Source organism: Acomys russatus, chromosome 14 (assembly GCF_903995435.1).
Source record: "Acomys russatus chromosome 14, mAcoRus1.1, whole genome shotgun sequence".
Taxonomy (NCBI): Eukaryota; Metazoa; Chordata; class Mammalia; order Rodentia; family Muridae; genus Acomys; species Acomys russatus.
The window spans coordinates 50697599-50708452 of record NC_067150.1 but is presented as its reverse complement, the minus strand read 5'-3'; the positions used below and the strand labels follow the sequence as shown (position 1 = coordinate 50708452).

Sequence of the window (10854 nt, the reverse complement as noted above, 5' to 3'; positions counted from 1 at the left end):
ACTCAATATGATCATTTCTAGTTCCATCCATTTGTTCACAAATTTCGGCATTTCCTTGTTTTTAATAGCTGAGTAGTATTCCATAGTGTAAATGTACCACAGTTTCTTTATCCATTCTTCAACTGAGGGACATTTAGGTTGTTTCCATGTTCTGGCGATTACGAATAAGGCTGCTATGAACATGGTTGAGCACATGTCCTTGTTATGTGGTAGAGCATCTTCTGGGTATATTCCAAGGAGTGGAATAGCTGGGTCTTCAGGTAGGCCTATTCTCAGTTTTCTGAGAAAGTGCCAGATAGATTTCCAAAGTGGTTGTACTAGTTTGCATTCCCACCAGCAATGAAAGAGTGTTCCTCTCTCCACATCCTTGCCAGCATGTGCTGCCACTTGAATTTTTGATCTTAGCCATTCTGATGGATGTAAGATGGAATCTCAGAGTTGTTGTTTTGATTTGCATTTCCCTGATGACTACGGAGGTTGAGCATTTCTTTAAGTGTTTCTCAGCCATTCGATATTCCTCTGTTGAGAATTTCTTGAGTTCTTTATATTTTGGATATTAGACCTTTGTCAGATGTAGGGTTGGTGAAGATCTTTTCCCAGTCTGTAGGCTGTTGCTTTGTTCTGTTAACAGTGTCTTCTGCCTTACAGAAGCTTCTCAGTCTCATGAGGTCCCATTTATTAATTGTTGACCTTAAGGCCTGGCCCAAAAAGGATGTCCTATGAAAGTCTTCATTACCAGGAGAGTGAGATAGATGTGAGGACATCCTATTGGGACTCTAGGTGAGAGAAATATGGGAGAATGGGAAAATAGAAGGATCCAGAGGGTCCTAGAAACCTACAAAAAGAACATTATGACGGGCAGATCTGGACCCAGGGGCATCTGCTCAAACTACTGCACCAAGCAGGACAATACATGCAATAAACATTGAACCCCTACTCAGATCTAGCCAATGGACAGGACATTCTCCACAGTTGTGTGCAGAGCAGAGTCTGACTCTGACATGAACTCTGGTGTCCCATATTTGACCACTTCCCCTTGCTGGGGAGGCCTGGTGTCCTAGAGAAAGGATAAGCAGGCTACCAAGATGAGACCTGATAGGCTGTGACCATATAATGGGGGAGGAGGTCCCCTCAGTCACAGACCTAGGGGAGGGAAATAGGGTGAAGGAGGGAGGAACAGGAGGAGACAATGAAGGGAACAATTGAGATGTAATCTGAATAAATTAATAAAATTTAAAAATTCCTTTAAATAATCCCAGCACTCGGGAGGCAGAGGCAGGCGGATCGCTGTGAGTTCGAGGCCAGCCTGGTCTACAAAGTGAGTCCAGGATGGCGAAGGCTACACAGAGAGACCCTGTCTCGAAAAACAAAAAAAAAAAAAAAAAAAAAAAATCCTTTAAAATGATATATGCCCCAACACCCATCACATGCATGCATGTGCACGAGCGCGCGCGCGCGCGCACACACACACACACAACAACACACACACTTTCTTCCTGGTGTTTTTGTTTGTTTGTTTTGGGTTTTTTTTCATGTTCTAAGACAGAAAAAAATGAAAGAGAGACAGGATCTATACCAAGGGTTCTCCTGGCATGTGTGAGGAGGCGTTGAGACAAATTCCGTGGCAGTTAGACAGTGAACTGCCTGCCAAGATGGAGAGGAAGGAACAAATCATGACCTTCTACAGCCCTGATGTCTCCAAATAAAAGGGGACCGGAAATACCAACGGGTGAGGAGACAATGTAGGTCAGAGGGGAGGAAGAGGGCTTCACCTGAGGACAGAGCTAGGCAGAAAAGACCACCTGAGACACTCTGACTTTTAAAAAGCGATAAGGGAAGAGGCCTGCAAATCAAAGCCACTTGGGGGTTGGGGAGGAGAGCGCGCGAGGAGACTTCAGGGACCTGAGGTTAGCATCCTGGACAATATTTCCCTCATCCTTGTAGCCTACTGTTCCTACCAAACAAACAGTCAATGTCACCCCAGAAGCGACAGCAGTATGTGGATCAGGCTTACACCTACACCCGGATGTTCTGTGGCAGCCTCTCTGGCTTCAGCCTGCTGCTGCTGATCTGCACATCCCCACTGAGCTGGGTGCAGTTCCTGGTGACCAACAACGGCCTTGAGCTCAACGCAGGACTCTGGACTCTATGCAGCCATGAGCTGTGCTGGAGCCACATACCCAAGCCACCCTGTGAGTGTCATGAAAATCAGTGTCACAGGCCCCACAGTTCCAGAGCTTTCTGCCACATTGTGCTTTGCCTTTCTTCCTTCAAGATCTTTGGATTGGAGATAAGTTGTGAATATGACTGTCTATTTACACACACACACACACACACACACACCACACACACACACACACACACATATATATATCCTCTTTCCTATCCTGGATTGATTCCTGTCCCAAATGATTGATTAAAAGCTAGTAGTATTCAGGCCGGGAGGCAGAGGCAGGCGGATCGCTGTGAGTTTGAGGCCAGCCTGGTCTACAAAGCGAGTCCAGGACAGCCAAGGCTACACAGAAAAACCTGTCTCAAAAACAAACAAACAAAAGAAGCTGGTAGTATTCTTTGGGTGAAATTCTTTTGATATTTATAAGATGCTACCATGGAACAGTTTGGAACGTTTGGATACAGGTGAACTGATTTTTAAAAATTTGGACCACTTCTGCTAGATTAAGGCTTCTTATTGGCATGGATAGGTGGGCCCTTCTTGAACTGGAGGTCCTAAGAGTATTGAAACTTTGTCAGCTAAGCTTGCTGCCCTTCTGAAGCTGAAATCAGAGCTGGGGACGAAGCTCACTAGTAGAGTATTCACCTGCCATATACAAGGCCCTGGGATCTGTCCGCAGCACTACACAAAAAAGTCTTGCTGTAAAATTTTGAGTTAAGAATGGACTGTAATGGCATAGGCACAGGGTTTTTCTATGTTATCTTAGCTGTCCTGGACTTGCTTTGTAGACCAGGCTGGCCTCGAACTCACAGAGATCCACCTGCCTCTGCCTCCCAAGTGCTGGGATTAAAGGAATGCACCACCACACCTGCCATCTTTTGAATATTAACCTCAGTTTTGGAATATGCCTCTGGTATTTGAACATAGGCAGCAGAATGACATCACCAGGCCCCAGTTCTGCAAAAGGAAAAGAAAAATGGAGTGTTCTGGGCGTAGTGTTGCACATTTTTAATCCCAGCCCTCGGGAGGCAGAGGCAGGCAGATCTCTGTGCGTTCGAGGCCAGCTTGGTCTACAGAGTGAGTTCCAGGACAACCAGAGCTACATAGAGTGACCCTGTCTCAACCTCACCCCCACAGAAAATGTGGAGGGCTAGGGTGTGGCTAAGTAAGCTGAATGCTTGCCTACCATTTGCCTACCATGCACAAAACATAAGCCAGGTGTAGTGGCACCTGGCTATAATCCCAGCACTCAGAAAGCAGGGACAGAATGATCAGAATTAAGTTTGAGAAGGCCTAGGATACACAAGACTTTATCTCAAAAAGAAAAAGTGTCATGTGATATTGTCTCAGAAAAAAAAATAATAAAAAATAAAAAAGCTATGCTAAGCATGGTGGTACATGCCTGTAATCTTCTCCCTTAGGAGCCTGAGGAGGAAGATCGCGAATCTGATACCAGCCTGGGTTACATAGCCAGGCCTGTTTCAAACACCAGTGTGTGTGTGTGTGTGTGTTTCTTCCAGAGCTGAGGACCGAACCCAGGGCCTTGCACTTGCTAGGCAAGTGCTCTACCATTGAGCTAAATCCCCACCCATGTGTGTGTGTGTGTGTGTGTGTGTGTGTGGTGTGTGTGTGTGTGTTTTAACATCTCTGTGTTAATTATTTTTGTGTATGTATGGGTATGCATATGTCACAGCACACTTGGGGAGGTCAGGAGCACAACTTTCTGGAGTTGGTTTTTTCCTTCTACCCTGTGAGTCCAGGAATCCAACCCAGGTTGTTAGGCTTTGCATCAAGTGCCTTTACTTACTGAGTCATCTTGCTGCCCTACCTACATACACACACACACACACACACACACAGAGAGAGAGAGAGAGAGAGAGAGAGAGAGAGAGAGAGAGAAGAGAGAGAAATCATGTGAACTAGTGTAAGCTTAAAGGGTGAACTTTTTAAAATATAAGGAAGAATGCCATAAACTGCCAAGAGCAGGCAGTGCAGAGGGCGTGACAGGACTCAAGACTGGGCTCTCCGACAACCAGTCGCACCAACTCCAGTTGACACTCATCTTTGTTTATGTTTTTGTTTTATCTCTATAGTCCAGGTTTTCCTGTTTATTAGTGTGTCGGTGCCAAACAGTGATATCCAGCTCGTCAGTTCACACAAGCAAAAGAGGAAATTGACATTTCCAAGCGTAATAACCAAATAGCTCCAACTTGGCCCAGGCTCCTTTGTTTCCGGTTCCCTTAGCTGTCTGTATTCAGATAGCTACAGGCAAGGATTAATAGAGCACTTGGAGTATCAAGAGCCAAATGCTGTTTAAAAAAAACAAAAACAAAAACAAACTAGGTCCCAGGGCTTCCTGAAGCTTCTCGAGGTTACACGGATGCTCAGTCTCAGTCTTTAGAAAACAAGCCACTTTTAAGTTATTCTCTTTTTAATCTGACCAGCTTGTTGGAGGCCACAAAGCAATTCACTGCCATGGTTAGGCTTCTGATTAGTTTTTATCATAAGGAGCAGCTGTAGAGAACAAAATGAAAATTTATGAGGCAGATCTTTTTTTTTAAGGTAAAATTTTAATTAAGCATGTGTGGGTGGGGGTGTGTACAGATGAGGGGAGATGCTTGCCGAGTCCGGGAAGGATGTTGGATCTCCTGGATCTGGCCTTTCAGATGGTTATGAGCTGTGCATAGGTGCTGGGAACCAAAGTTTAGCCTTTGCTGGAGCGGTACATACTCTTAACTGCTCAGCCATGTCTCCAGCCCCATGAGGCACATCTTAGAATCCTTTTGTAGAATCCTTTGTTTTGTTTAGCTTTGTGTTTTTTAAAGGTTCTTTTTAATTTTCTAAAAAAGATTTATTTATTATTATGACAAGTGTGTGCCCCTCACTGTGGCTGGCCCTCCAGCTTTCTGTGAGGACTGACCAAGCCTTTCCTCTTCCACTTGGAGATTATCTCCACTGCTCCAGGGCCCTGTTCATCATCTCGATCCTGTGCGCGCTTGCTGGCCTTGGCTTGCTCTTCAACTCTTGCCACCCTGCAGAGAGAATCGCGTCCTCTGAGTTGGATCTGAAGATGGCCATCCTCAGCTTCTGCTCAGGTAGGGACTGGCAAGGCAATACACCAAGGTAAAACAGTCAAAGGAACTGAGCACCTCTGGGGGCTTCCACACTCTTTCCTACCTTTCCTTTCCTTTACCATCACACTCAGCAGCCAGCTCCCTGCCCTCTCTTATTGCATAGAGCACGCCTCCACCTGGCTTAGCCCCCCCAAGGAAGAGGACGTCTCCTTTCTCATATCTTGGCTAATACCCAAGTTTTAAAATCCTTTGATCTCTGCCAAGGATATAATCCCTGCGAATGAAGGAGGAGCTGGGGTGGGGGGGGGGGGAGGGAAGTGGAGTGGTTGGCAGCCAAGGCTGATGGAAGACACTGATAAAATGTGACATCTTTTCTTCTGGTCCCAGCTGTCTGCTTGCTCCTCTGCCTCAACCTGTTTCTGGCCCAGGTTGAATGGTACACAAAGAGTGCCATGGAGTCAGAGCTCCTGTGGGCCTATTATCTTAACTGGTGCAGTGACGTCTTATACTTCTGTGCTGGTGAGTCAGCCCCCTGCTCTGCGCTTAGAAGGAGGGAACGGAAAATCCCTTGTGTAGCAGGAGGTAGAATGGAGATGAAATAGACACATGGCAGGTTTTTATGTGGAGAGGCAGTGTGGTGTGGTGGGCAGAGATTTGACAATCAAAAGCCTAGAATTAGTAACTTGTTCTCTCACAAAATGAGGTGTGGATGGGTTAAGTCATTTGCTTAAGGGTACACAGAAAACAATAGCGCCATTATTGAAATCCGAGGGAGTCAAGCTTTATTCTAACAAGACCGGAATAGTCTAAGGCAGCACAGTCACTGGAGGATAAAATAACTGGAGGGGGTAGGGGGTGGGGAGAATGTACTGTAAAGAGGTTTCTTTTTCTTTTTCCTTTTTGGTTTTTTGAGACAGGGTTTCTCTGTGTAGTTCTGGCTGTCCTGGACTCTCTTTGTAGACCAGGCTGGCCTCCAACTCACAGAGATCCAACTGCCTCTGTCTCCCGTGTGCTGGGAATAAAGGCGTACACCATCGTGCCTGGCTTTTGAAAAGAGGTCTTTTAAGACTGAATTTGAAAAGATGAATACAACTTTTAAAAGCTAAAAGACTGCACATCTGTAATCCCAGCACTCGGGGAGGCAGAGACAGGCGGAACTTTGTTAGTTCGAGGCCAGTCTGGTTTACAAAGTGAGTCCAGGACAGCCAAGGCTGTTGTTACACAGAGAAACCCTGTCTCCAAAAACAAACAAACAAACAAACAAACAAAGATGATCTGCCTGTTAAACTACATCTCAATTTTTTTCCTCCTCTAGGGGTCATCTCTTTTCTCAATTACATAACTTTCCAGTCTCATTCTGCCGATCCAAGTGTCAATCAGATTCCACAGCAGAGGCCCAGGCTGGACTTTGGTCCAGTGCCAACACTACTGCCTGCTACAGCAGAAAAGCCAAGTCCTGAGATGCAGCTTCTAAGTTGGAGAGAGGAAAAACAGCCAAGTATGGGAGGGAGAAATCAGTCAAATGTGAGAGGGGGGGAAGTCACCAAGTACAAGACTGTGACAGGAACAGGGAAGGCTAAGTCCTGCTGCCTCAAACATAGAGAGGGTGCGTTAGGTGAGAAATGATCGTGCTAATACGACGAAACCTTCTGCTATCATGTGTCCATAGTAGCATTAAAGCTAACGAAATGTCTGTTGTGTATATTGGATCCAAAATATATAAGACTGCTATAGAGAACGTCATGGCTCAGCAATTAACAGAGCTAGCAGCACAATCGTGGGATTCAGAATCTGAATGCTGGCACCCACGTAACAAGCCTCCTCAAAGGACAGGTGGAGATGAGGAGATGGACAGCAACCTCTTCTGGTACACACACACACACACACAAATAGGTCTTGAAAATAAAAGCAGGGCGTGGTGGCACAGGCCTTTAATTCCCAGCACTCGGGAGGCAGAGGCAGGCGAATTGCTGTGAGTTTCGAGGCCAGCCTGGTCTACAAAGTGAGTCCAGGACAGCCAAGGCTACACAGAGAAACCCTGTCTGGAAAAAACAAAAAACAAAAAAACTCTACAAGCATCTTTACTTTTCCATGGGATCTAGAAGTACAATTTCTATAATATAATAAAAGCTACAACAACAACAACAACAACAAAACAAAAACAAAAAAAGAAGGTAATGAAAATTCACTTAGAATTTGCAAAAGATTTCTTTTCATTTTCATTTATATGTATGTGTATGTGTGGCACTGCGAGTGCCTACAGAGGCTGGAAGAGCTCATAGGCTCACCTGAAACTTGAGTTCTAGGCAGTTGTGAGCTGCATGTGCCCTGAAGGCTAGCCTCAGGTCCTCTTTAATTACCAGAGTCCTACTGGAGGTATATGTAAAGATACTAATAATAACAATAGCAATAGACTTTGGGGTCATAAATGAAGAAAGGCTGCTAATAAACACACTGTACATAACAGAGGACTTTTCAGGCACTGGGGAAAAATCTCATGAACCCACAAAGGTCCTTGATGAAGATGGTTTATCTGAATTGTCTATGCTTTGCACATTCTCAGAATGGAGTCAGTTAAGCAATACCGATGCATATGGATTGGAAATCACCCCTGGAGAAAATACCAACTACCCTAAGAAGCTGAGAGGTACTGGGTCGATTCTGGGGAATCCATGGACGTCCCCTTTCCTACGAGGACTGATACTTAAACTACTCTCTTGTCCATCCTGGTCTACAGAGTTCCAGGATAGCCAGCGATGCACACAGAGGCCCTGTCTTGCATTGGGGGGATGTGGGGGGATGGATGACAACTCTATAGGCAAATATGCACAAAATGACCTTGCTCATGTGTGTATGTATGCATGTATTTATTTATTTATTCATTCACTTGACAACCTGTTCACAGGCCCCTCCCTACTCTTCTTCCAGTCCTACCCTAACACACCTCCTCCTCAGCTCCCCCTCCCCTTCTGTGAAGAGAAGGGAAGGCCTACCATGAGTACCAACCCACCCTGACACATCCAGTCTCAGCAGGACTAAGCAAATCCTCTCCTACTGAGGCCAGACAAGGCAGCCCAGCGAGGGGAGAGGGATCCAAAGGCAGGCAGCAGAGTCAGAGACAGCCTGCACTCCAATTGTTAAGGGATCCACATGAAGACCAAGCTGTACAGCTGCTACATATGTGTAGGGGGTCTATGTCCAGCCCATGCTTGCCCCTTGGTTGGTGGTTCAGTCTCTGTGAAGCGCCATGGGCCTCGGTGAGTTTACTCTGTAGTCCCTGACCCCCTCGGGCTCCCTCTATCTTTCCTCCTACTCTTCCCACAAGACTCTCCAGCTCTGCTTCTTGTTTGGCTGTGGGTCTCTGCATCTGTTCCCAATGGCTGCTGGATGAAGCCTCTCAGAAGACAGTTATGCTAGGTTCCTGTCTGCAATTGTTGTAGAGCGTCGTTAATAGTGTCAGGGGTGGGTCTCCAATTTGGCCAGTCATTGGTTGATGGTTGCCTCGATCTCTGCTCCATCTTTATCCCTACACTTCTTGTAGGCAAGACAATTTTATTTTATTTTATTTTATTTTATTTTATTTTATTTTTGAGACATGGTTTCTTTGTGTAGCCTTGGCTGTCAGGGACTCACTTTGTAGACCAGGCTGGCCTTGAACTCACAGAGATCCGCCTGCCTCTGTGTCCCAGAATGCTGGCATTACAGGCATGCCTGGGTGAACCAAGGCTATTTTAAAATATAACAAATGTCTATGTTTCGTTGATTGCTAGGGGGTTAGAAAATGCTGCCGTAATAATAATTATAGTGCTAATAGCACACATTTATTAGGCCCCATTTCTAAATTAACTGCAATAATTACTGCTAGCTTTAATTGTCAACTTGATACAATCTAGAACTACCTGACAAGATAGTTTCAAGGAGGAATTTTATATAATGCATTGGTTTATGGGCATGTCTTTAGGAGACTGTCTTAAGTTAATTGATGTGGGAAGGCCAAGCCCACTGCTGGTGCCACCACTCTCTAAGCAGTTACAAGAATGGAGAAAATGAACTGAGCACAAGCAAGCAAGCCAGTGAACACGTGTGCGTTCATTTATTTCTTCCTCCTGCTGACTGTGAATGTGATGTGACCAACTACTTTAAGTTCCTGCCATGTTGTGGTCTGTGCTACAATGGACTAGCATATGGAATAAAGTTAAAATAAGTCCTCTTTCTCTTAAATTGCTTTTGCCAGGGTATTTTATCATAGCAACAGAAATAAGACTAGAGCACAGAATATAATCTAGAAAACACCTCAGTATAAAAGAAAATAGCCAGACTTAGTGGTCCATACTTCACAATCCCAATACTCAGGAGGCCGAGACGAGGGGATCCGACAAAAAAAAAAAAAAAAAAAAAAAAAAAAAGGAGGAAGGCAGGAAAGAGGAAGAGACGCAGGGAAAGAAGACTTTATTTTCAAATATCTAGAACGTTGAACCGAGTGCGGCAGCGCACGCCTGCAATCCCAGCACTCGGGAGGCAGAGGCAGGTGGATCTCTGTGAGTTTGAAGTCAACCCGGTCTAGAAAGCAAGTCCAGGACAGCCAAGGCTACACAGAGAAACCCTGTCTTGAATAAACGAACAAACGAACAAACAAAAACTTGAATATTTTCAAAACTATGACAATTTCAAGAAATGCTAAACACTATATTGTAAAATGCAAGGTTTTTTTTTTTTCTATGCCCACCCTAGCTCCCGAATAATGATGTGGAGACCTGTATATTTATCATTGCTTAATGGCAGTAAAGTGGGCAGAATCAGAGCTTTGCTACCATGGTGGCAATGGCCTGGCTTACTTCACAGCACATTTGCCTGCCATCGTAGTCTTGCCCTGGCTGCTCCTTCTTAACCCAAGTCTGGGGATGCCCCCCAACTCTCCGTGGTCCCCACCTGGGACCTCCTCTCTGGGCCACGAAGTCCTGCCTCCTAATCTTGCTTCTGCTTATTGGCCATCAGCATTTTATTAAACCAATGGGAAGATGATAGAGAATAATGTTGACAAACATTGAGCCAGGGAGATGCTTTGTAAAAATGGCAAGGCAAAGTCTAGCCCGAATCTGCTCTGCACACAGACATCAGCATTTGAATAATACAGAGATAGTCTTTATACAGCATACGAAGACACTATCCCAACACTGTCTCTTTATCCTAATTACAACAAAATCAAGCTTGAATTCGGTTAGCAGAATTTTTTTTTTTAAACCTGTGCATTTAAAGAACTTTTTAAAAGTAGATAAAACAGAAGTCACAATGGAAATGACAAACTATTTGGAATTAAGAATGAAATAAGCCGGGCGTTGGTGGTGCACGCCTGTAATCCCAGCACTCAGGAGGCAGAGGCAGGTGGATCTCTGTGAGTTCCAGGCCAGCCTGGTCCACAAAGTGAGCCCAGGGCAGCTAATGTTATACAGAGAACCCTGACTCAGAAAACAGAAAAAGAAGAAGAAAAAGAAGAAGAAGAAGAAGAAGAAGAAGAAGAAGAAGAAGAAGAAGAAGAACAAGAACAAGAACAAGAACAAAAAGAAGAACAAGAAGAACAAGAACAAGAAGAAGAACAAGAACAAGAAG

The 10854-nt window shown here is 44.9% G+C and overlaps 1 protein-coding gene across 1 annotated transcript; it reads left to right on the top strand.

Annotated features, from left to right (window-relative positions):
- The first annotated feature begins 1652 nt into the window (after window positions 1-1652).
- LOC127197914 (transmembrane protein 202-like) lies at window positions 1653-6873 on the top strand. The gene is given in 7 exon segments (XM_051155741.1): window positions 1653-1695; window positions 1698-1729; window positions 1945-1959; window positions 1961-2192; window positions 5119-5268; window positions 5635-5766; window positions 6563-6873. Coding segments are annotated over 7 exon segments (915 nt in total).
- The last annotated feature ends 3981 nt before the right edge of the window (window positions 6874-10854 follow it).